The 23,450-nt window shown below is 63.2% G+C and overlaps 11 protein-coding genes across 11 annotated transcripts; 8 read left to right on the top strand and 3 right to left on the bottom strand.

Moving 5' to 3' along the window:
* Positions 1–143: 143 nt before the first annotated feature.
* RHTO_06567 (uncharacterized protein) lies at positions 144–1,836 on the bottom strand (the record flags this gene model as incomplete). Its single annotated transcript, XM_016420228.1, has 6 exons — positions 144–340; positions 397–527; positions 792–1,037; positions 1,122–1,208; positions 1,352–1,567; positions 1,634–1,836. 6 exons carry the CDS (start codon positions 1,834–1,836, stop codon positions 144–146), a joined length of 1,080 nt encoding a protein of 359 aa, XP_016269385.1.
* A 115-nt stretch (positions 1,837–1,951) lies between these two features.
* On the top strand, positions 1,952–5,384 carry RHTO_06566 (AAA family ATPase; the record flags this gene model as incomplete). The annotated part of the gene is made up of 12 exons (XM_016420227.1): positions 1,952–2,410; positions 2,466–2,797; positions 2,855–3,042; positions 3,117–3,193; positions 3,278–3,304; positions 3,367–3,564; positions 3,650–3,738; positions 3,842–4,238; positions 4,345–4,536; positions 4,618–4,775; positions 4,859–5,251; positions 5,354–5,384. 12 exons carry the CDS (start codon positions 1,952–1,954, stop codon positions 5,382–5,384), a joined length of 2,541 nt encoding a protein of 846 aa, XP_016269384.1.
* A 442-nt stretch (positions 5,385–5,826) lies between these two features.
* RHTO_06565 (uncharacterized protein) lies at positions 5,827–6,804 on the top strand (the record flags this gene model as incomplete). Its single annotated transcript, XM_016420226.1, has 1 exon — positions 5,827–6,804. One exon carries the CDS (start codon positions 5,827–5,829, stop codon positions 6,802–6,804), a length of 978 nt encoding a protein of 325 aa, XP_016269383.1.
* A 375-nt stretch (positions 6,805–7,179) lies between these two features.
* On the bottom strand, positions 7,180–8,358 carry RHTO_06564 (short-chain dehydrogenase/reductase SDR family protein; the record flags this gene model as incomplete). Its single annotated transcript, XM_016420225.1, has 7 exons — positions 7,180–7,304; positions 7,374–7,460; positions 7,583–7,671; positions 7,740–7,887; positions 7,946–8,027; positions 8,086–8,238; positions 8,302–8,358. The coding sequence occupies 7 exons, from the start codon at positions 8,356–8,358 to the stop codon at positions 7,180–7,182; spliced, it is 741 nt and encodes a 246-aa protein (XP_016269382.1).
* Positions 8,359–8,684: 326 nt separating this feature from the next.
* Positions 8,685–10,067, top strand: RHTO_06563 (metallo-beta-lactamase domain containing protein; the record flags this gene model as incomplete). Its single annotated transcript, XM_016420224.1, has 6 exons — positions 8,685–8,762; positions 8,835–8,903; positions 8,991–9,088; positions 9,177–9,765; positions 9,826–9,886; positions 9,967–10,067. The coding sequence occupies 6 exons, from the start codon at positions 8,685–8,687 to the stop codon at positions 10,065–10,067; spliced, it is 996 nt and encodes a 331-aa protein (XP_016269381.1).
* Positions 10,068–10,630: 563 nt separating this feature from the next.
* Positions 10,631–12,187, top strand: RHTO_06562 (translation initiation protein Sua5; the record flags this gene model as incomplete). Its single annotated transcript, XM_016420223.1, has 1 exon — positions 10,631–12,187. The coding sequence occupies one exon, from the start codon at positions 10,631–10,633 to the stop codon at positions 12,185–12,187; it is 1,557 nt and encodes a 518-aa protein (XP_016269380.1).
* Positions 12,188–12,344: 157 nt separating this feature from the next.
* RHTO_06561 (urease accessory protein) lies at positions 12,345–13,470 on the top strand (the record flags this gene model as incomplete). The annotated part of the gene is made up of 2 exons (XM_016420222.1): positions 12,345–13,017; positions 13,103–13,470. 2 exons carry the CDS (start codon positions 12,345–12,347, stop codon positions 13,468–13,470), a joined length of 1,041 nt encoding a protein of 346 aa, XP_016269379.1.
* Positions 13,471–13,568: 98 nt separating this feature from the next.
* RHTO_06560 (CDC1p) lies at positions 13,569–16,240 on the bottom strand (the record flags this gene model as incomplete). Its single annotated transcript, XM_016420221.1, has 6 exons — positions 13,569–14,588; positions 14,653–14,746; positions 14,867–15,056; positions 15,146–15,501; positions 15,588–16,130; positions 16,233–16,240. The coding sequence occupies 6 exons, from the start codon at positions 16,238–16,240 to the stop codon at positions 13,569–13,571; spliced, it is 2,211 nt and encodes a 736-aa protein (XP_016269378.1).
* A 356-nt stretch (positions 16,241–16,596) lies between these two features.
* Positions 16,597–17,538, top strand: RHTO_06559 (Caffeine-induced death protein 2 family protein; the record flags this gene model as incomplete). Its single annotated transcript, XM_016420220.1, has 2 exons — positions 16,597–17,145; positions 17,329–17,538. 2 exons carry the CDS (start codon positions 16,597–16,599, stop codon positions 17,536–17,538), a joined length of 759 nt encoding a protein of 252 aa, XP_016269377.1.
* A 684-nt stretch (positions 17,539–18,222) lies between these two features.
* RHTO_06558 (uncharacterized protein) lies at positions 18,223–18,864 on the top strand (the record flags this gene model as incomplete). The annotated part of the gene is made up of 3 exons (XM_016420219.1): positions 18,223–18,398; positions 18,490–18,664; positions 18,754–18,864. The coding sequence occupies 3 exons, from the start codon at positions 18,223–18,225 to the stop codon at positions 18,862–18,864; spliced, it is 462 nt and encodes a 153-aa protein (XP_016269376.1).
* Positions 18,865–19,513: 649 nt separating this feature from the next.
* Positions 19,514–23,231, top strand: RHTO_06557 (raffinose synthase protein Sip1, glycoside hydrolase family 36 protein; the record flags this gene model as incomplete). Its single annotated transcript, XM_016420218.1, has 3 exons — positions 19,514–20,139; positions 20,261–21,130; positions 21,218–23,231. 3 exons carry the CDS (start codon positions 19,514–19,516, stop codon positions 23,229–23,231), a joined length of 3,510 nt encoding a protein of 1,169 aa, XP_016269375.1.
* Between the last annotated feature and the right edge of the window lie 219 nt (positions 23,232–23,450).

The following is a 23,450-nucleotide window of genomic DNA, read 5'->3' as shown; positions in this document are numbered from 1 at the left end:
CCTAACCCTAACCCTAACCCTAACCCAAATCTTTGGAGAGACCCAACATGCTTTGCGCGAGGAGGTGACCGCGCGCCCGAAAGCTCGATATGGAAACAACACGACGTTGCGACCTCTCGCACATGTACACCCCGCTACAACGCTCACTTCTTCCCGCCCCACTGCTGCATCTGCCTCTTCTTGAACCTCGCGACCGCCATCTCGTCCGTCGCGGTCTCCCTGCCCGGCTTCCGCTTGCGCAGCTCGGCGTCGGGGTCGGTTTCGGGCGGGTTGGCGGCGAGGTAGCGCGCGCGGGCGAGGGCGGACTGGTCCGACTCGAGAGGGCAGCGGTGGCGATAGACTGGGCGGACGAGGCGTCAGCACGAGCGGGAGGAAGGAGTCAAGGCGAGCACGCACATCGGTCGACCGCAAACTCGTCCTTGTCTGGCGGAAGACCGGCCGCTTCTTCGGGCCCTGACCCTGGTCGTGAGCCTTCTCGTAGCGCACGCTTCGCTTTTTCGGTCGCCTCGATGTTCTTCAGCTTTGTGCTGCGGGCGAGCGAAGAGTCCGGGGAAGGCGGACGAGGGTGTCGTGTCGAGAGAGACGAGAAGAGGCGGCGAGAAAGAGCGTATTGCACGGATCGGATGGAGGCGAGGGGGGATAGGTGAAGTCGATGTAACGAGGGAGGAGATTGCCGCGAGGGAAAGACGATGGACGAGGGGAGACGGAAAAGACGACGCAAGGTCAGCCACCCACGCGTCCTCGACCTGCAATACACAGCACAGACGGGACGAAAAGGCACGCGGACGCACTCGATGCCCAGGTCCACCTCGGGGATGCCCATCAACATGCCGGTACTGAGCGTGACGTTTCCCTCTTCTTCATCCCGCTCCTTCTTCTTGCCCTCCTGCTCGGCGATATCGGCAAACTTGTACTTTTCGGCGACGCGGTAGAGTTCGTCGCGCGGGTCGTAGGGGCGTGAGGGGTTTGAGGAGGGGTCGGAGGAGGCGGAGTCCTCGCCGCGCTTTTTCGCGAGTTCGGCTTCGATGTAGGCGAGCCTGCGCAACACGTGCCCCGCACACATCAGCAACCGCGCTGAGGAACGAGACGGCCGAACGCAGGGAAAGGCTTCGCGAACGCACATGTGCTTGTCGACGTCGACCGTGTTCGTCTGGCCAGTAAAGTTGTCCGTCTTGATGATCTTGCGTGCCTTGGCCTCGGGTCGTTCGCTGCGAGCGCACGTGTAAACGGGAGTGTCAGCGTCGACATAAGTCGGCCCCAAACAGACGAGCAGATCCCCCGGGTAACGAAAGCAAGGAACCCTCCGCGCCAAGTGGACCCGCAGACTCCCCGACATTTGAGCCGCACTCACCTGTCGTCCCTGATTCTGTCCGCCCCTGCAGCCCCTCCTCGCAGGCCGCCGTGCGTCCCCTCGACCATCCCATTCTCGAGGACCTGCCCGGAAGCGTCTCCCTCGGCGACTGGCCGCGCCCGCTTGCGTTTCTCGCCCGAGTTGAGCTTCTCGAGTTCGAGTCCAGCCGTCGACCGTTTAAGCCGGCGCAGGGCGAGCAGTTCTTCCAAAGTCTCGCTGCGAGCGCAGGAGAGCAACCTGAGGTCAGCGAGACGACAACGCTCAAAAGAGACCCACACGCACCTGGTCGAGTCCTCGACGTCGCCTTCGAACCCACTGAGTGGCGTCTCTGCCCTGTCCGCGCCGTCTGCGCCGCTGTCCGCCTCGTTCACCCCGGTCGAGGACGACGGGCGATGGTGCGCACGCGCGGCGGCGGGGCGCTTCTTGCGCTTGAAGGTGATGGTTGGCTGGGGTGCGCTCGAGATGTCTGCGTCGGCGTCGCTCATCGTCGAGCTGTCGAAGCGAGTCAGTCGAGCGAAAGAGGGGCGCCGCTCTCTCTCTCATCTCCCAGTCACTCGCCAGCTCACACAACAGCTCGTACGGGCTAGATCGACTTCTAGAATGATTACGAGTGTCTCTGGCAACACGGCTACGGCGGCGCTCTCGTCCATCGCGCTCGCGACGGCGGCCTTGGCACTCTACAGCTCTCGCACCCCCTCGACCGCTCGACCTCGCACCACAGCGGTCCCTGCTACCGCCCAGTCCAACGAGAAGGACGCGGAAACGGAGAAGGACGCACAGGCGACGCAGAAGGAGGGGAAGGGGCGGGACCCGGACGCCGATGCGAAGCGGTTCGAGGTCCGCAAGGAGTTCTTCGACCCGTCGACTTCGCGGTGGAGAGAGGAAGACGAGGACGACCCGAGCGACTCGGACTCGGACAGTGGGTCAGACTCGGAGGACGAGGGAGGCGAGGGGAAGAGGAAGTCGGCCTCCTCGAAGGACAAGAAGAAGAAGAAGCGGTTCCTCTTCGTCGCCAAGGACCGCACGTACCCGAAGAGCCCCGAGTACGCAGGCTACGAGGTGCGTCGGCTAAGACCGTTGCAGGAATCTCGTCAGACTCACGCCCCACCCGCAGGACTACATCGCCATCTCGGTCTCCTCGCACATCCTCACCTCGACCCTCCGCGCCATCCACTGCCTCCAAGACCTCGACGAGATCTTCGAAGACAAGCCCGACCTCGATGCGCGCGACCTTTTCCTCGCGCGGGACGAACTCGGCAAGGAGCTGGACAAGGCGAAGAAGGCGGCCGAGGAGTGGAGCGAAGGCGAGGAAACGGTGGAGACGAAGGCTGACGGGGACGTCGACCTCGGTGGCGAGCCAAAGAAGAAGAGCAAAGAGCGGCTCGAGGCGGAGGCGGACCAGCTTGGCGTCCTGATCGACTACATCGACTCGCTCTTCAAGCCGACGTGCGTGCGGGGACCGACATACTTCGCCAAGTCTCGCTGACAGTCTCACGTCCGCAGCGCCACCAAACTTGCTCGCCTCCTCCAGCCGCCCACCTCCTCCGCCTCCTCATCCACCTCGCAGCCCACCTTCCATGCGCAGATCACCTTCCCGCTGCTGTGGGCCCTCCTCAAGCCGCGCTCGCTCGCAGTCGCCGAGCACACCGAGAGTGGCGAGAAGTTTGCTTTCAAGGTCGTCTCGACAGCTTGTGCGCCTCGCTCGGTTCGGCCTGCGTCGTTTGTCGGATACTGACGATGCTCGATCTTCGCGGCTGGTGCACAGACTCGCTCACTCGCGATGGACACGTCTTTACAGTCAGCGGAACGAGGATGATCTGGAACGGCGAGAAGTACAGCCGGGTGCGTGCGCCATCGCTGACCCGCGTCCGCTTGCATACCCAGGTGCTGACGGTTGTGCACCTCCACTGGCGACGAAAATCGCAGGTCTGGGTTGACGAGCAGATCCCGAAGGTACGTTTGCTTCCTCCTCGCCTCTCGTTCCGCTTCATCCACTAACCCGCTCACTCTCGCAGTTCAAGTCCCTCCGCCGCCTCACCTCTCTCCCGGTCCAGCCTCTCTCTCCGAGCTCTTCTCTCTACACCGACCTCGTCTCGCGCGGCAAGAAGTACGTCGAGCTGACCGAGGGCGGCGGGATGCGGTTCCTCCGGTACGAAGGGGTGATGGTGCAAGTTCTGGGCGTGGGAATGGATAAGAGGGTGGTCAAGATGAGGGTGCGTTTCGGACGAACTCGTTTCGGTCTCACTCGTCTCGCAGATGGCGAAGGAGCTGATTCTTGAGGCGCCTCTACTCGCACAGGCCGACGGACGTGCGGTCGTCGATGTCAAGTCGTACAGGCGGATGAACCCGACTCGCGCGATGAACCAGTGGTGGGAAAGTGACGACGAGTGCGTGCCGCCGTTCCTTCCATTCAGTTTCGCTTTCCTACGAGGCGAGCGAGAACATACTGCTCGGAACTTTTCGTATTGACTCTCGCGTCTCCCTCTGCAGCGACGACGACCCCTTCCTCTACGGCGACCCCTCGCACCCCCTCGCCCCAACCTCCGACGACGAACCCACCTCCCCTCAAACCGTCTCCACCTCGGACCTCGTCCTCCTCCCACCCACAATCTACGGCTTCTCCCTCTCACTCCGCGAATGGGGCGAGCTCCTCGTCGCCAACTTCTCGCCCATCGCGTTCAGAGACGACGCGTGGGACCGGCTCGTGTTGGATGAGCAGACCAAGAGGTTGGTCAAGGGGTTGGTGGAGTGTAACGAGGCGGTCAGGGAGGCGAGGAAGAGGCAGAAGAGGGAGGGTGTTGTTGCGACGGCGAATGGCGAAGCAGAGAAGGGGGAGAAGGAGGTCGAAGTTGTGAGCGACATTGTCGAGGGGAAAGGAGGCGGTCTGGTGCGTCATCAACGCGATCGTTCGGCGCTTTCGCGTCGCTTCCTGCGCGTGGATTGTGCTGCAGATTCGTCTCGCTTGGCTGACCGAATTGTTCCACCCCGCGCAGGTCATCACCCTCCACGGCGCTCCCGGCACAGGCAAGACCCTCACCGCCGAAGCTGTCGCCGAGACCCTCCGCGTCCCGCTCTACACCGTCGGCGCCGGCAGCCTCGGTGTGCAGGCCGACATCCTCGAGAAGCGGCTGCGCGACGTGCTCGACATTGCGCAGTATTGGGGCGCGGCGCTGCTCATTGACGAGGTGCGTGCGAGCACAGTCTTGCGTCCGTTCCGCTCTTGCCTGAGGCGCAAGTTGACTTCGTAAGAACGCCCTCGCTCGCAGGCGGACGTCTTCCTCGAAGCGCGATCGCTGCACGACGTCGCGCGCAACGCGATGGTCAGCGTGTTCCTCCGCCTGCTCGAACACCACCGAGGCGTGCTGTTCCTCACGACGAACCGGATCCGGAGCATCGACCCGGCGTTCTTGAGTCGGTTCTCGCTGTGCGTGGCGTTTGCTTCTCGTTCGGATGCTCTCCGTTCTCTGCGGGGTTGTACTGATATGTATACGTCTCGTCGCCGCACAGCGCCATCACGTACCCGAACCTGGACCGCGAGAAGCGCAAGGTGATCTGGCGGCAGTTTCTCGAGCTCGCGCGCGTCGGCATCGACACGGACGACTCGGCTTTCCCCTCGCCCGCCGCGACTCCCTCTCGAGGCTCTCCCGAACCGAACGGCGTCCCACATGCGCGCTTCGACTCGTCCATCTCCCCCTCGTACCTCTCGAAACTTGCCTCGAACACGTCTTTCAACGGACGGCAAATCAAGAACGCCGTGCGGACTGCTCAGGCGCTCGCATTGTCGCAGGGTGAGAAGCTGGGACAGAAGCAGATTGAGGAGGTTGTCAAGGCTGTGGAGGATTTCAAGCGCGATTTTGAGGAGGCGGACGAGGCGGGCGTGTACGAGGCGCCGGGTGAGGGGTGAGTTGCGGGTTGCCCTTCGATGCGGGTGTCATCGCAAGAAGCGATGCCGCAGCGCTCTGCGTGGAGGGACCTTGCACTCACGCTCTCGTCTTCTCGCAGCTGGAAGGACAGCACCAACATTTTCAACTAACCGCTCGCTCTTCCCTTCGCTCGCCTCGCCGCGCCTTCAGCTTCACTCACACGACCCGTACATACACTCCGCCCTCGCACCGCAACCCTCGACATCTCGCATCTCGCACTTCCCTCAATATCCTCGCTCGCCTTCCCGCCCGCAACCCGCTTTTCCTCGCAAAGTCGCTCGCAGGCGCACTCTTCGCAATGCACAAGCTGTCTCCACAATCCCTAAGAGCCCGGCGATGTCAGGGGGCGTCACTTGGAGAAAGAGCGGCCCGCTTTGCGCGAAGGGACAAGCGGCTCCCGCCGGAAGCCCTCGCGTCGTGATTACAGAGAGTTGCTATTGCGTGAATATGCTTCCTTGTAATCCCCCACGAAGTAAGCGTTTCGGTTCTCGACTGTCCGGCGAACTTGGGTTCGCTATTCTCCACCTCGACGTCGACGTGCTCGCGGCGTGGATGACGGCGCTCGTCGACAGCGCAAACGACGTCGAGACCCTCGCAGCGCACGCCCACGCCCACCCGCGCCGCTTCCTCGACATGAGCTCGTCGTTCCCTCATCCGCACGAACACAACCACCACGGGCAGGGTCAGCAGGGCGGAGGGCAGTCGCGGGTCGACGAGGACGACCTGCTGGACCTGCTCGCGAGCGACTCGTTCTCGCTCGAGTCGCGCAGGGACCGCGACCTGCTCGTGCTCTCCTCGTTCCTCAAGTCGGCTCTCCCCGGCGCGAGTGCGGGTGGACCGACCGCGCACCCGCCTGGTCCGTCGCTGGCTATTGGTGGGAACGCAGGACAGGGTCTCTTTGGCGCCGGAGGAGGAGGAGCGGCGGCGGCGGCAGCTGGCTGGAACGGGTGGAGACCGGCTCACCAGGGAGGAGGCGTAGGTGGGGAAGGCGTTGCGGCGCCGTACGGGTCGCCCATGTCGTTTGCGTCGACGGCGAGCAACATGAGCAACGTCGCACACCACGCCGCGCCGTCGTCGTCCTTCTCGCCACCGCCCGTCCCCTCGTCGTCCTCCTCGTTCGCGTTCCCCTCAGCCTCTCCCTCGCACCACCACTCGTTCTTCCCGCCCGGATCGCCCGTCACAACATCCTCCGCCATCCTCTCCGCCTCGCCCGTCTCCCGCACCCAAGCCTCGCCCTTCGCCGCCCCCTCACGGCATCCTCAACAACGCCGCCCGTCCGCCTCGTCCCCGCTCTTTCAGACCCAGACCCCGCAGACCCTCCAGCAAATACACCAAGGCATTCGCGCACCCGCCTGCTCGCGGGAACGCGTGCCGACACTGTCGTCTATCGCGCCGACGAACGGACCGGGTGCCGCGGGAGGGGCGTTAGGGCTGGACGAGGAGGGGTGGAAGACGCGGCTGAGATCGGCGGCGAGGGCGAGGAAGGCGCAGGCGGTGGACGAATCGTCGGACGACGTCATGATGGAGTGAGCTGACCCGCGTGGTCCCTCAAGATACCCTTACTTCCGACCTCCTCTCGCCTCACGACTCTCGCCTCGCCTTACACACGCCTCCATTCGTTCTTGTCGTACTCTACGCCCCGTCGGCCTCGGCATCTCTCCGTTCTGTCCGTCGCGCGCCTCTCGCACACTCTAGATGACGTCCCTCACTCGTTCCTTCCTCACTCGTTGTCTGGCTCGCTCTCCTTCCTTGTCGTATTTCTCTCGCGCGTGTTCTCTTTGGCGGGTGATGGTTGTTGGGGCGCAATGTACCTTGCATTCGCAGCAACCCGCTCCATGTCCCGCCTTCTGGCTCTCGCTCTTCTCGCCCACATACGCCGAAACTTCGCAATACAGGCTCGAGCAGCTACGTCGGCGTCTGACCTCCATGCACCGCGACCGTCGACCCATTCATGAAGCTGCTCTTCTCGCCCGCGAGGAAGAGCATGACTTCTGCAATCTCGGTTGGCTGTGCGGCGCGCTTGAGGGGGACTGAGTCTGTTTCGCCAGCGTCAGCTCGTAGTCGTTGGGAAAAGAGGGAGGGAGAGGCAAGGGACGGACCTGTGACGGCGGATTGCAGGTCGGGAGGAAAGGCGGCGAACATGGCTGTGTCTGTTGCGCCGGGCTGGATGCAGTTCGATCGGATGCCTGCCGCGTAAAAAAAGACTTGTCAGCAATCGATCAATCTGACAGGACACGGATGAGGGAGGTCAAGGCGAAAAGTCGCGAGTATCCTTGTTCGAAGCGGAGAGGACGGAGGCCGGACTCACCGTGAGGCGCAAACTCGGCTGCTGCAGTGAGCGATAGTCCCCTGACGGCCCACTTTGACGCGCAGTACCCACTCATACCCGGCTGCCCGCTGCGAACCGCTAGAAAGCGTCAACTCGTCCGTCTCATCACTACGAGCCGGAATGTGTCGAGACGCACTAAAGCGACGCCACCGACGCGACAAAGACGATCGACCCTCCTTTGCCCTTGTGAGGCGAGTCGAGCATCGCCTGCGCCGCATGCTTGCAGGTCAACCATGCGCCCTTGACGTTGATGTCGAGCATCCGGTCGAGGTCTTCTGGTGTGCCTGCGCGTGGAGAGACTGGTGAGATGGCTGCGAGGAGGGCGGAGCGAGAGAAACGCACTCTCGAGCCAGGGAACGATGGGAGAGAGGATTCCGGCGTTGACGATCGCGGCGTCGACCTGTCCGAATTGCTTCAAGGCGGCCTGTTCCACAGCATCGTTGTCAGTATCACGTCAGAAGAGCGAGCGGACGTCGGCGCACCTGTGACATGGCCTTGACCTGGTCCTCCTTCGTGACATCCGTCTCGAGGAACCCGATCCTCGCCCCGTCCGTCCCGCTCAGCTCCTTCCGCGCCTGTTGGAGGCTGACGTCCGACAAGAATACGCGATAGCCGTTTTCGAGGAAGAGCTTGGCCTGCGAGAGCGAACGACGATCAGCGCGCGGAAGAAGGCAAGTGGGAGGAACGTCGAGACGCACCGCAGACAAGCCGATGCCGCGTCCTGCGCCAGTGATGAGTGCAACTCGTCCAGCCATGTTGTCTGCGTGTCGAGCGAAAGCGTATGAACACTCGAGCAAGCTGGCGAGGTGAATGTGGGGCGGAGTCCGGCGAGCAAGGGTTCGTGGGAGAGAAGGCGAGCATCTTCCGGGCACGGAAGCGACATCCAGCGTCGGGGCGGGGACAAACGACGAGCGCACCCGACAGCGACACGTTAGCGCTGCGTGGGGGAAAGGCAGCCAGTCCCGTGAACAAAGGCCGGAAGTGGTCGCAGGGAACACCGGGCGAACAGGCGACCTTCGCAATCCCTTCTTGGCCCCGCTTCTCCTCCTCCTCGCCGACGCTGCTCCCGTCTGCAAACACTATGCCGCCCGTCAACCCGTCCGTCAACTCTGGCAAGCTCGCTCGCAAGAGCGACAAGCCGCTCGACGTGCACTACAAGGTGCGCCTCCTCCGTTCCTCCTCGTCGTCCGGGGGAGGATCAGGCTGACCGGTGCACTCGCTTGGTCGGCAGATCTCGTCGGAGAAAGGCCTGAGCTCCATCTCGACCCTCATCGTTGGCGCCGAAGCCTGCATGTTGATCGTGCGTCCTGAACCCGCTCTACCCCCTCGAGCCCGTTATTCCGTCTCGAGGCGGAGTCCACAACACTGACCATGCACCACCGCGCAGGACCCGCCGTTCCTCATCCCCGACGCCGAGGACGTGATTACCTTCATCAAGGAGAAGACGTCCCTCCCGCTCGCTGCTGTCTTCTCGACTCATCACCAGTCCGTCCCGTCTCCTCCTCGCTCTCTCCACCCTGTGACCCCTCTGCGCTCCTGCCGCCCCGCAAGCTGACCCGCCCGCCCGCGCCAGCCCGGACCACTACTTCTCCGCGAACCCGATCCTCGAAGCTTGGCCCGAAGCGAGCTTCTACGCCGCGCCGTACGTGTGCGACGGCATCGACCGCGAGTACGACGACAAGATCAAGTTCTGGCCGTCGATCTACGGCGACCTCGTGCCGAAGAACCCGCGCAAGCCGACGCGGTACCCGTACAGTTTTGCGGTGTTGCCGGGCAACGCCAACTCGCCCATCATCTTGCTCGGTCCGGTCATTGGCGACACAGTCGACCACTGCATGTTCTACCTGCCGCGGGAAAAGGTCATCATCACGGGCGACTGCATGTACGGGCGGACGACGCACGTCTGGGCTGCCGAGATCGAGACGCCTGCGTTCCTCGAGGCGTGGCGCAATATCCTCGACCTTATCGACGGCCTCGATGTCCAGCGGATCATCCCCGGCCACCTCGAGTCGGCTGCCGGACTCGAGCTCGACGCAAACGCGGACCTCGAGCACAACCGCAAGTACCTCGACCTGTTTGCGACCAAGATCACGTACGCCGAGAAGAAGCCCAAGCCGGACGAGATCCAGGAGGCGTTCAAGCAGGCCTTCTCGCAGTGCAGCGTGAGTGGACAAATACCGGTTCCCCTGTGGAAGTCGCCATTGACGCAGATCCGCCGGCAGACCAGCAACGACGGCTTCTTCCTCGGATTCCTGGGAGAGTGCCACGGGGAAGGAGGCAAAGGTGCGCTTTCCTTCCCTCCCTCCCTCTCACCCGGACGCGACAACGTCCCCGCTGACCGTCCCTCCACCTCTTTCGCGCAGGCTGGCCCGAGAACGAGCACCACAAGATCCGCGAGCGCACCATTGCCGACATGGAGTCGTTCGTGATCGGTACTGAGGCCAAGTTGGCGAAGAAGCAGTGATTCCCGTTTGCCCTCCTCATCCAGCCGTACTTTCCGGTCCACCAACCTCCTCCTATCATCCGCAATGTCCTGTACTGTCCATATCAAGGCTTGTCGATGTCTACCGAGTGCACTGAGGGTGCCAGAGCCATGAGAAAGTAGGGCGGGCGAGGGAGGACGAGCATGAGCGCTGCGGCGATGCAGCGCCACAGACCCCGTCAACGAGTCAGTGTAAATGGTCTAGCTTGTCTACAAAGCTAGCCTGACGAAGCGAGCGAGAGGGAGGAGACGAACCGCCTCATCGAACAAGTTCGTCTTGACCACGCCGCTTTGAACCCGCTTGGACTGCTTCTTGGACGCTCGTTGCTGCTCTACCAGCTTATTTTGACAGGTGCGCACCCGAACGCTCTGCCCCATGCATCTCCCGCGCCACTTGCGACCCTCTCCAAGCTTCTTTCCGATGAGGCGATATCACGGCGACAACCGGCGATGGGGGGCTTGTGCCAGGTCCCGGACGTTCGCACCGAGAGCTGACCACGCTCCGCCGCCCGCAGACCCTCGCAACCCGCCGCTCGCGCCGTCGCATGACGGGTCCCTTTGCTCGAACCCGAACTCTCCTCCGCAAGTATCGCCCGATGCTCCCCGACACCAATCGAATCCCAGAATTCCCCGAATTCATTCGCAACGCGCCAGCGCGCCCTCAACTCCTCCGCACCTCCCCCGAATCCACCCTCGCCTCGTCCCTCGAAACAGCCTCGAAACTCTTGCATGACGGCAACCCCGTCGCTTTCCCTACCGAGACAGTCTACGGACTCGGCGGCTCAGCCCTCTCGTCCACCGCCGTGAAGCGCATCTTCTGGGCCAAGGGACGGCCAGCCGACAACCCCTTGATCGTGCACATCTCGAGCCGCGAGATGCTTGCCGATCTGATACCGTCGCAAGGCAAGGGAGACGAGCAGAAGCCGGTCATCCCGCCGATGTACGAAGCGCTGATGGACCGGTTCTGGCCCGGCCCTTTGAGCCTCATCTTCCCCATCTCGACCGACCGTAAGGGCAAAGCAGCGCGCATTGCCGGCGGCCAGCCTCTGCATCCGCCCCGACTCGCGATCGCAGACGAGGTCACCGCTCAGCAACCCTCTGTCTGCGTCCGCATGCCTTCGCACCCGATCGCCCTCTCCCTCATTCGACAGGCCAACCTTCCTCTCGCCGCACCGAGCGCCAACCTCTCGACTCGACCGAGTCCAACATCTGCGGCGCACGTCATGGCGGATCTCGGACAGGGGCGAGGGGTAGGCGCGGTACTGGACGGCGGTGAGTGCGAGGTCGGTGTCGAGAGTACCGTTGTCGACTGGGTGCCGCCCGAGAATGATGCGGCGGGTGGCGAGGGGTCGTTGCGGGTCTTGCGAGCGGGCGGCGTGACGGCCGAGCAGATCGAGGCGTGTCTGCGGGTCGCAGGGTTTGGGACGGCCGGAGAGGCGGGGCGGATACAGGTCTACGCTCGGGATTTCCGGAGCCAGGAGCTCGAGAAGAAGCCGACGACGCCGGGCATGAAGTACATGCACTACTCGCCGAAGAACGCCAGCGTCGTCCTCGTCACGCCAGCCCCTGGCACCAGCACACCCGAACAACCAGTCCCAAGCCTGCAGGAGCTGGTCCAGCTCGTAGCGGTCACGCACGGCCCCGGTTACGAGCTGTCAGACAAGTTTGGCGAGCCGCCGACTCTGATCCCTACCCGAGTTGGCCTCATGTTCACCGAGTCGACCCTCGACGCCTTGAAGATCGAGCCCTTCGCCGCCATCTCTCCCGCCTGCTCGCGTGTCCGCATCCCTCCGCCCGCAAAGACGTTCCTGCCTACTCAGTCCGCGAACCTCGATGACGGCCTACCGAAACTCGACGAGATTGAGATCGTCTCGTACCCGCTCGGCAGTCGCGACCGGCCAATCGAGGCCGCCCAACGACTGTTTGCAGGCCTGCGGTTCCTCGACTCGTTCAGGGCTCCGAGGATGAAGCAGGATGGCGTGCACGTCATCTTCGTCGAGGCGATTCCGGAGGAGGGTGTTGGGTTGGCGGTGATGGAGCGGGCGAAGAAGGCGGCGGGGGTTTCGGAGGCCATGCCCTTTGAGGTGAGCGTGCAGGAGTGACAGCGCGGCTACTTGCATCGAAGCTGTTCTTCCACCGCGTTACGACCGTCTTGAAGCGAGATCTCCTCCTTGTCCTCGTCCCCTTCTCTCGCTGCTCACACCTCGCTAGCCGGCTCCGTCTGAAAGGCTAGCAGCTTGATCGACCCCTCAGAGCGCCATGGCGGTCGCACCGGAGCTCACGACGCCTCACACCCCTCTGCCGACCTTATCACCCTCGTCGCTCGAACAGTACCTCCTCCTCGTCCTCAGCGACTCGAATCTGCCAACGGGAGGCTTCGTAGCGTCCTCGGGCCTTGAATCTTGGATCCAGCACGGATATGCGGCGCTGCAAGCCGATGCCTCGCCGTCGTCGACCTCGACATCCCCACCTCGTCCGTCCTCGACTTCACCTGGACCCGAGGGACCGTTGCTGGGTTTCGTGCGTCACTCGCTGCACTCCTACGCACGACTAAACGTCCCACTACTCTGCGCCGCCCATCGAGCCGTCTCCTCCGTCTCCCAACCCGATCCTCCGTCTTCCGCCCATCCAGCCAAATCACCGACCAACGCGACCTTCCAGACCGCCCTCGACTCCCTCGTGTCCACCGACGCCCTCTGCGAAGCCCTCACCCTCAACCACGTCGCCCGCCGCGCCTCAATAGCCCAAGGCGTCGCCCTCCTCACACTCTACGAACGGGCGTTCTCGCCTCCGCCTTCGACAGCAGGGACGGATGCAGTTCTACAACTCGTCACGGAGTACAGGAACAAGGTCAGGAAGGGTGAGGATGGCGCGTGCGGGCATATGAGCGTTGCGTTTGCGGTTTTGACGGCGGCTGTGGGCGTTACTCTCGGTGCGTGCGGCGGCTGGCTCTCGCGTAGTCACCTTTCTCAATGGACAAGGGCTGTAGCTGAGCAGAGCCGCTATTTTGTACGCAGACTCGGCCCTTCCGCTCTTCCTCTTCCTCCACGCCCGCTCCCTCCTCTCTTCCGCCGTCCGACTCAACATCGTCGGTCCCTACCTCGCGCACCGCATGCTCCTGTGGGACCTCAAGCCGCTTGTCGACGAGGCAGTTGCGGAGACTGCGCCGCGGATAGACGAGGCTGTGATCAAGGCGGATGGAGCGCATGGGGACGGTGGGCGGGATAGCGGAGACTGGTGGGACGACGATCCGACATGGAAGGGCATCTGGAACACTGGAGCAAGTGAGAAGGTTGACGAGCGAGGACCGGTGACGACTTGGCCGTTGGGCGAGATTGTCGCGAGCAGGCACGACCAGCTCTTCTCGAAGGTCTTCAATTCGTAGCCGCTCATGTCGCAAAGCAGGCGCACACGCAGTGCTGTTGCGAGCGAGAAACGAGATGTATGCAAGTGTCTGTCGAACGCTGTCTAAGCGAGGGAAATCTACATGGAATACCACGCGACCTGCAGCAGCCACAGCGCGACAGCCGGCCACGCCACCTCCCAGGTCTGCTCCACCGACTCGCCAAACGCCTGTCCGAGTGGTCCGCCGATGCTGCCGCCCGTAAGGAGGACGAACGGGGCGGCGAGTTTTCGCCAGACGAGGCGGAGGGTGCGGACGACGGGACGGAAGAAGATGCGGAAGAGAGGTGCGAGGAGCGAGTTGGATGCGAGTCGGTCGGAGAGCCGTTGTGCCAGGCGAGCAAGTCGAGCGAGAGGGGCGTTTGCGGAGGCTGAAGTCGAGAGCATCCCGTTTGGCGCGCCCGAGAGCGAGTGTCGAGGTGAGGGGGCCTTGCTGCCCGTCCCTTCCCACAGCCAGACGCGCGATACCCGCCGAACATGACCTCCACCGCGTCCGCCTCCTCCCGCCCCATTTGCCGCAGTCGGCAGACCCTCGTCGACCCGCCCACCGCCGCCATACATATCCTCCTCGCCGTCTCCCATGCCCGTCAACGGCGAGTATAACCCACCATCATCAAGGTGCGCCAACCCGCCCAACAACGCCGGATACTGTGCCTCGACATCATCCGCGTCCGCTTCGTCCTCTGCCAAACTCGCCCTGCGACTGGCGTGCGCACCAGCGCCGAGCACGACAGACGACAACTTGCTGGACAAGCTGCGTTTGTGTCGGTGCGTTCGGCCCTCGCTTCCGCCGTTCGCCTCGCTCCCGTTCGAACGAGCGGTGACGACCCGCCTGTGCCTCCGCCGAGTCATCCACGTCCTCGCCACAATGCCCAACTTCGGCACAAGGAAGAAGAGGAAGAACGACGCGGCGAGAGGGAGGTAGAGGTGGAGGTAGGTGCCGAGTTGGTCCGGGAGGGTGCAGTTCGTTTGGGTGTAGGTGTACGAGACGGGGAGGTCGGAGGGGTCAAGTGACGGGTCGAGCGAGGCGGAGGAGGGAGGGAGGGGCGCGTAGAGCGAGAGGAGATGGTAGCCTGGTCGCCGGACGCCCATCGCCATGCTCTGCGAGCGACAAACGTCAGTCAGCGGGGAGTGCAGCGAATTCAGGAGCAAGTGTGACACGCACGAAAGCCTTGACAGTCGTCTCGACGACGGGAGTGACGCCGTCGAGCGGCGAGGTGTACGGGTGGGTGATGATGCACGAGTCGTGGTCGTCGCCGCTGCTCGCATCGTTCAAGAGGAGCAAGATCAGTACTTGCGCAACGGCAGAGCGTCACACGATGACCCGAACGCCATCGAACATACGAGCGAGCGAAAGAACAAGAGTTCCCGCAACTCACGAATACACCAAACTGGGCCTAACCCTCTCGACCAACCACCTCGTCTTCTGCTCGTCAAGCTCGTTCTGGTAGTTCTTGCCCGCCCCTTGATAGATAGGTCGAGAGTGTTCGCGGAGGCGGCCGCAGAGGGTCCCTTCGGGTCTGTAGAGGGGGGTGTGGGTGAGGAGGATGCGAGGTTGGGTAACTGTGCCTGTGCGACCGCCGAGAGTAAGCTCAACGACATCAGCGAACGTAGAGAGGCGCCCGGAGAAGCTCGAAAGCAACGAAACCGCGACGCACCGCGACCCAACTCGTCCAACCACCTCCTCATCTCCCTGAACTGCCCCCCATCCGCCTCCCAAAACTCCTCCTCGAGCAACGCCATCGAATCAATCCAAACCAGACTCCATCCATTCCACTCCCTCTCACCCCAAGGTGGTCCAAACGCCTCTTCGAACAATTCGCGTGCGTAGCGTGCGAGGGAGGGTGAGGAGAGGTGCAGGCCTAGGTCGTGGTTGCCTGGGAGAGTGATGGATGGGATTGGGGGGATGAGGTGCGAGCGGGAACGGGGGGAGGAGGAGAGCGCGGAGAAGGAGGAGGTCGAGGCGCGTGGGAGGGGGAAGAGGAGGTGGAAGCGGTGGACGTAGGAGGAGTGTCTGCGAGCGCGCATAACCGCGCCTGTGTCAGCGCTCGTCGAGTGCGACCGAACGAGGCAGGTCCGGGAGAACCACCGCGAACGCACTCTTTCCGATCGACCATCTCCGTCCCCGAATCCAACAAGTCTCCCAACCAAACCACCGCATCCACTCCACCCCCTCCCTTGCCCCTACTCCTCGTCACAGCCTTCCAGCTCTTCCTCGCGTACAAATCCGTCATTTTGACGCCGAGCCAGCGGAGGACCCAGTTGCGAGAGGGATAGGACCGCATATCGAGCAATTGCGGGTCGGTGAGGATGAGGACGTGGAAGGGTTTGCCGCGGGCGTCATGAGAGCGTGCGGCGTCCCGCCATCGAACGTCGGGCGTCCACCCTCGAGACCGCGAAGAAGAGGGATCGACCGTCCCGTCCCACACTCGCCCCTTGACGCTCGGGGAATCATCAAACCCGCACTGCCATGTTGCCGCAACCCGGAAGGCGAGGATTTCGGACCAAAGGACGAGCGCGACGAGGAGGATTCGGAGTGCGAGGATGAGAGCGGGGGGGAGCGGAGGGGTGAGGGTTCGACGCCGGCGGGGGAGTGGGCGTGGGAGGAGGGAGGGGGAGCGAATGATGGGCGAGGAGACGATTCTGCGCGGGAAGTCGAGGAAGGTCAGTCCCTGAGTCTCATTCGTGGTGAGGAGAAGGAGACGAGTCTGGCGAGTTCGAGACGGAAGACCTCGCGCGACTCACTTGTGCATCTTGAAAGCCTACAACGCCGTCGTGCGCGTCTCACGATTCGTATCCAGCGAGTCCTGCACCGCTAGTCGCGTCCGTCGATAGTCGTCAAATGTGGGCTCGTCCGGCCTCGTCTCGACTTCCTGCTGCCGCCCGTTCGCTCAGACCCGTGTATTGAGCCCGTAACAGTCACCTGGCGCCCCTGCAAGCCCGCCCGTCGAGTGTGTCGCGCGGGAGATGAGCGACAGCCGCGAGTCGAGTTGGCGGACGGCGGATGAAGGCGTTGTCCTCGCGCGGAGGTGTTCGGTTCGCCTTGAGTGGCTTTTTAGTGAGCCACTGAGCACGCCTAGCAGTTGAACGAGCCCAAGCAAGCCAGCCGATGAAGCAGTTCTCTCGCAACTCGTCCTCGTCGCCTCTTGACGAGACCCACTCTGCTCGCTCGGTCCAAAGCCCTTCAGAACCCGCTCGGATGTCCCATCCAACCCCGCCAGAGCCCCTCCTCGGTTCCGCCTGGCTCCTCGCTCAAACCCCCTCCTCCTCCTCAACCTCCTCCTCATCGCGCACCGAAATCACCCCCTCGACCTGCCTCTCCTTCACGCACTTCAAGACCCTCCTCGACTCGTCCCGACGCGCAAGCGACGATGCGATCACGACGCGGTTGAATCGGGCTAGTGCGTTGAGTGGGTCTGCAATTCAAGGACGAGGAGGGGTGATGGGTCCTTCTGAGTGCGAGGGGGTGTGGAGGGAGTTGTGTGCGAGGTGGGACGAGAGGAGGAAGGCGATAGAGTTTTGTGATGGGGTTGTTGAGGGCGAGAGGGAGCGGTTAGGGAGGAACAAGGAGGAGGGGATGGGGGTTGGGGAGGAGAAGAGGTTGAGTGCGGATTGGAAGGAACGGGGGAGGGGTGTGGTGGATGATTTGGAGTTCAAGGTGCGCGGCGCGGTCCTTTCTGGCGGGATGAGGCGGTTTTGACGGTCGTTCTCGTCCTCACTTTCCGAAGACTGACATTGCTTCCCTCGTTCTTTCGCCCTTCTTTCGCCGCGACGACACTTTCGCCACTCTCTCTACCTCCCCGCTATCCCCGCAAATCGCAACACCCTCTCCTCGCCGCAGCGCACCCGCCTCTCGACCGAATCCAGCATCGAGCGCATCCTCCGCCAGCGCACCCTCTCGCTCTTCTTCTCCCGCTGCCCGTCGTTCCACCCCGCGGCGGACGTGCCGGCTGAGCCGCCTTTGCCACGCGTGAGGGGGGACGAGGAGGAGGAGAGGGAGCGGGAGAGGAGGAGGGGGAGGGACGAGAGGGGGAGGGTAAGGTGGACGTAGGCTGGGAATGTTCGCCTCTTCGACATGATGGCGACGTCGGCTACACGACTCGCACGACGCCCTCGACCCGCCAGCACCTCAGCAACCTCGACAACGTGCCCTCCTTGACCCCAGCCCGCACTTCTGCTCGCTTCGCCTCCGCCCTTCCGTCCGTTCTCGCACTGCCGCTGTATCACTTCCGACGCCCGCACATCGCATCGCACCACTCTCCCTGCAATTCCCTTCACTCGCTCGTCGCCCGGGATCCCCCTGTGTTTTCATTTCGCAACGCCCGGCAAACTCGATCGGGGGCTCCTCCTTCTTCCCTTCCCTCTCGCTCTCCGCTCGCCTCGCTCGCTTGCTGCTGTCGTGTCCGAAGATGTTGCTGCGACTGGCTACCGTACTGTGCTACGGAGCGATGGCTGTGAGTTGCCATGCTTCTGCGCAGACTTGGGAGGGGAGGGTGTCAGGCACGACGGGCGGCGACGAGGGTGCGGGTGGCGAGGACGACTCTGCTGGAGGATTCGCTCGTGTCAGTGGATTGCAGTGTGCTGGAAATGGGGGCATGTGGTGGACCGGGTCCAGCCGAGGAGGAGACGGACGAGTTTGGGTCGAGAGGGAGGGAGGGACCGGCGAACAATCCTCTCGCTTGCTCCTGGCACGCCATGCTAGACCAACGACGCCCACTGACCCTTTTCGCTCCCAATGCGTCGCACACAGCTCGCCATCCCTCTCGAGAAGCGCCAAGCCTCCTCGTCTGCCTCGTCCGTGCAATCTTCGTCTGCCGCCGCATCCTCGAGCGCCTCGACGAGCGTCCCGTTCTATTCGGCGCCCAACACGTTCACGCCGACTGCGACGGGTCAGACGGCGGCGCCTGGATCGTGCGTCTCGCTTGCTCTCCCTCGAGAGTCATGTTCCGCTCACTGACTTTCTTCGTCTACCTCGCCCTCGCCCTGCGTCGCACTCGCGTAGCGTGATCACAATGACCAACTCGGCGGGCGCCGGCTCTTACACCGACACCTTCGTCTACACCGCCGCAGCAACAACCGTCCCTCCGACAGGAAACGTCACGAACCCTGCGGTTCCGGCAGCGAGCGGTGGCGCGGGAGGTGTGACGGATTTGCAACCCAATCCGACGAATTTGCAGGTAAGTCCAACGCTCATTCCTCCTCTTCAGAGTCCTTTGCCCGGTGAGAGAAGGAGAAACTGATGCGAGGACTGGACGTTGGCTCGCAGATCGCCGCCGCTCCGCCTCGTCTCTCGACCGCATCGCTCGCAACGACAATCGGTATCGCAGCCGCCATCGCGCTCGCGACCACCGTTGGCGCAGGAAACGTCTTGGCCTGACCGCCTGGTCCTCTCTTTTTCTCTCCGCTCGACACCTCGACATGCCCCCCTCGTCTCCTGTACTCTATCAGTACGCACACCGCATCCCCCGGCACACCTCTGCTCGCCGCCTTGCTTTCTTTGCGTTGTTTTTCCTTTCGTTCGACGTCCCTCCTCTTTCGCGTTGTTGCGCCGTAGTCTTCCTTTCCTTCCGGTCTGTAGTTCGATGTAATAGCGCCGTGCTTGTAAAAAGGCCCAGTAATACTCTACTGTGTCGCTGTGTATTGCGTCCCTCGTCCCGCTTGCATTGTCGCTTCACCTTCCTTCTACCTGCTTGCGTCTGCTGGCTGCGCTCCGCTGTCTGCCTGCTAAATACACACGCGCCAAACTCGCACACCGCGTCCTCCCGTCGTTCCAAGACTCTCCCTCTCCCGCTCCCCCACCTCGCGTCACTCCTCGTCCTCCCGCTCAACTGCTTCGCACGACTCGCTGAGTACAGAGGTACGCTCGATCGTTCCATCATGAGTACTGGGCGAACTGGCGAGGCGGTGGAAGGGGCGCGGGAGGGTGACGAGTTGCTTGCCTCGGGACGCGGTCGAAGTGGGGATCACAGCAAAGCGTAGCGGGACCAGGGAGCGACGATGACTGACGATGTTGTGTGTGGGTACAGATGACTGCGACAGGGCGGTTCGACCCGCCTCTTGCGTCGAGGACGTACCTCCCTTCTTCCTCGCGTTCTTCCGCCGACGCCGACGAAGAGGGACTGGAGAAGCGCATCTGGTTCACCTACCTCCCCTCGTCCTCGACCAACGCAGTTGAAGGGAGCGAAAAACGAGTCGCAGAAGTATGGACCAACCTCCCTCTCTCCCCTTCCCCAAACTCCTCCTCATCTGCATCCGAGTTTTGGCACGCCCTCCCACTCGTCCCCTCCTCCTCCGCCTCAAACTTCTACAGCGCCTCGATCCCCCTGCCGAAGGACAAAGGAGAATGGGAGTTCACGTACCGCTTGGTCTCTTCGTCTGGAGACGTCGAGTGGCTCGGATCCGCCGGAGGGAACGGACGGATTGTTGTCGTTAGCTCGGACGTAAAGGCGGAGGCGGGATGGGAGGGGCCTGAAGGGAAGGAGTGGACTTCTCCCCCCGTTCCTGGGACGGAGTGCGTCAAAGTTGGGAAGTTCTCCCGCGGCGCTGCGACGGAGAAGGAGGGAGAGTGGGACGTGGAGGTGAAGAGGGAGTGGGTCGGGTTGAGTGGGTTGGGGGAGAGGGAAGTGGACGGGTTGGTTGTGGAGCAGAGTAGGTGCGTTGCGGCGGTCTCGCTCGTCTTCTGTCCGCTGGGATGAGCTACCATGTCACCTGCTTCTTGCGGTGGAAGATCACGAGCTGGTCGCGCTGACCCCGCTCGAATGCTACGCACACAGCCGCACCTGGTTCGCCCCGCGCCCACTCCCACGCTCCTCCCCCTCTTCGATCCTCTCGCACCTCTCCCCGACCTTCCCAGCCCAACTCCTCATCCTCCGTTTACTCCCCTGCCCGACGGATCCCTGGACGCGGTACACCGTCCTTCTGCCGTTCTCGACGCGTCAGACGAGCGCTGCGCTTGTTCGCAACGAGGGAGGGGAGAAGATCTTGCTCAGGTGTCAACAAGATGCGGAGGGAGCGAGCGAAGGACATCTCGCGATCGCATGGGGCGAGGAAGGCGAGTTGCGCACGCTCATCGAGCGTTGCGTCGCCGCCGCACGAGGCGTCCTCTCCCCCTCGTCCTCTCTCTCCTCCTCCGACCCATCTTCTCGCCCTTACGCGCCAAAACCCCTCGGAGCGTGCACCTGGAACGCCCTTTCCCGTGGCGGATCGGCCGACTACTCCGCCACCTCTCTCCTCTCCTGGCTCGACTCGCTCCGTTCCTCCCCGTCCTCCGCCTCACGAGCGATCAAGACCGTGCTGCTGGACGACGGGTGGCAGGATACGGAGACCTATATCGATTTCAGCGTCGGAGCGGGAGAGGGGGACAGGGAGCAGGGCGAACGGAGGGCATTGAAGAGTTTCCAGTGCTCGATGGAGTGGTTCGACCTCGAGGAGGACTCCTCCTCTGCCGACGAAGATGTGAAGGAGGGCAAGCGCACGAGCGTGAGCCTCGACTCGGGGTACGAGGGAAGTCCGGCGGCGGCGGGGAGGGGAGGGGAGTTGCCCCGCCAGCCGCGTGAGGGGGTCTGTGTTGAGCTCAGGGAGGTGATGAGGAGAGTCAAGGAGAGGGGCGTGGAGAGGGTCGGGGTCTGGATGACGCTTTGCGGGTGCGTTGTGGGTTTCCCCATCCTGTCGGCTTTGCCTGTCAATCTTCCGGCGCAGCTGACTCGTCTGGCACGATGATGCACATACAGCTATTGGCACGGTCTCCACCCGGACCGCTCGCTCGCGGACGCCTACACCCTCCGGCGCTTCACCGTCCACTCCGCCGCCCATCCTTCCTACAACGGCCACATCTACCTTCCCGCGCAATCCGACCTCCGCACCTTCTACGACGACTATTTCTCATCCCTCCGCGCTGCCGGCGTCGATTTCGTCAAGGTTGACGACCAGGCGACGGTTGATTGCCTCGTCGCGCAGGAGGTCGGCGAGGACGAGGAGGAAGGCGCGACGCCGGACGAAGTGGGCGAGTACCGCGTCGCAATGCTCGAGGCGATGCGTGCAGCAGCGATCGACGCGTTTGGCGCAGACGGCATCATCCACTGCATGGCCGGCTCGCCTCGTATCTGGGGCGGCTCGCTCGGGATCGTCGGCGCGACGGATGAAGGAGCCATCTCGACAGTCCGCAACAGCGATGACTACTTCCCCGACGCGCCCGACTCGCACAGGTGGCACATCGCCCTGAACGCCCTCACGACGCTCCTCTCGTCTGCGCTCCGCTTCGAGCCAGACTTTGACATGGCGCAGTCGGCGCACGAGTTTGGCAAGGCTCACCTCGCGCTTAGAGCGTTCTCGTCGGCGCAGGTCTGGATGTCGGACGAGCCTGGCGCGGACTTGAGCGGGTGGGAGTCGTTGCTCGCGGTGACGAAGCAGGGCGTGCGGGTGTTGCAGGCGCGCGAGGGAGGGGTTGGGACTGTGTTGCAAGGTAGGATGGGCGACGATGTTCTCGGACGGCTCGACGACGCCGAGACGGACGTGCTCAAGGTTGGCCTCCCTGTCGCGAGCGCGAAGGGCGCGCACATCGGCGTCTGGAGTTGCCTTCCTGCCAAGCGCCTTGTCGACGGACGTTTGACGACCCTCGTCGACTCGAAGGACGTGGCCGACTCCCTCCACTCGGTTGCGGGAAGCGAGTCTGGCTCATTCGTTCTCGTCAACCCTGCGACTCTCAACGCGACTCAGGTCGACTCCGCAGCCATCGCCACTGCCTCGAAATTCGCTCGCCGCTTCGCCAAGCCGCTCGCGTCGGTTGACGTCGCCCAGAACGAGGCCGGCGTCCTCACCGTTGCCGAGCTCTTCGACTTGCCCGCCGCCTCTTCCGAAAAGTCAGTCAAGATTGCCTGCTTCGGCTTGCTCGACAAGACGGTCGGACTCGCGGCGATCAAGTCCGTGGAGGTTATCAGCGGGAAGTCGTCGACGACGAGCGGGATTGGGAAGGTCGAGGAGACGAACGATTCGAGCAACGGGTCCAGCGACACATCCAGCTCCGAGGCACTCCTCTCATCTACTGCCTCATCGTCCACGACTCCGTCGTCAAGCTCGGGCTCGAACCAGACGCTCACCCGCCCGCTCTCGCCGACCGACCGTTCGTCGTTCCCTGTCCCACAAGGCCGCCTCCCCTTCCTCCTCGCCTACTTTGCCGGCTTCTTCCGCACGTCCATTGTCCCAAGCTCGTCGACCGGCACTGCGGCGTCTCGCACGCCTCGCACCGAGATCCACTCGCTTGCCCGCGACATTCTCCGCCAGCCGGTCCGCACCGTGCTTTCCGAGATCAAGGCCCTCGTGTCGTTCAGCATTTTCACCGTCTTCTGGATCGTTGGCTGGAGGTCGAACGGTAGCCAGCGGATGATCGAGGCAAGTCCCGCGCACGCGAACGCACCGGCTTCCGCGCCAGCTCCATCGCCCTCGTCCGGCCTCTCGCACGAGCCCGAAACCCGTCTACGCATCGAGCTCCACTACCTCAGCGACCGCCTCGCCTTCTACGTCTCCCCTGCGCCTCCCTCGCTCTCCTCGCTCCGCCTCTTCCTCGATGGACGGCCCATCGACGCTTCGGTTCTTCACGAGGTGTCGTCCGACGCAGGCATCGTCGAGTTCCAGGTCGAGTCGGCGTGGAAGGGGTTGGAATCGCAAGAGGGTGCGGGTAGTCGCGGGATTGCGCAGGATGCGGAGTCGGAAAAGCCATGGGTCGTCGAGGTCGACTTTGCGGGCTAAGCACGCCGTTTCTCCTGTCCATTCCTTCCTTAGCTGTACATCTCCATTTAGGCAGTCGGATGACCCTTCTCTTGTAGCTTTGCCTTCTCACGCCAATTCACGAGCTTACGATTGATCTCTTCCTGCGAGCACGAAGTGCGACATGCTACCGCAAGAAGCCAGACGAGCGGAGCGGCGTTGCGAACGACGAGAAACGAAAATCTACAGGAACTTGTACCC

This window comes from Rhodotorula toruloides (assembly GCF_000320785.1).
Source record: "Rhodotorula toruloides NP11 unplaced genomic scaffold Scaffold43, whole genome shotgun sequence".
Classification (NCBI taxonomy): domain Eukaryota; kingdom Fungi; phylum Basidiomycota; class Microbotryomycetes; order Sporidiobolales; family Sporidiobolaceae; genus Rhodotorula; species Rhodotorula toruloides.
Note: the sequence above shows the minus strand (reverse complement) of the source record. Positions and strands in the feature narration are given on the sequence as shown.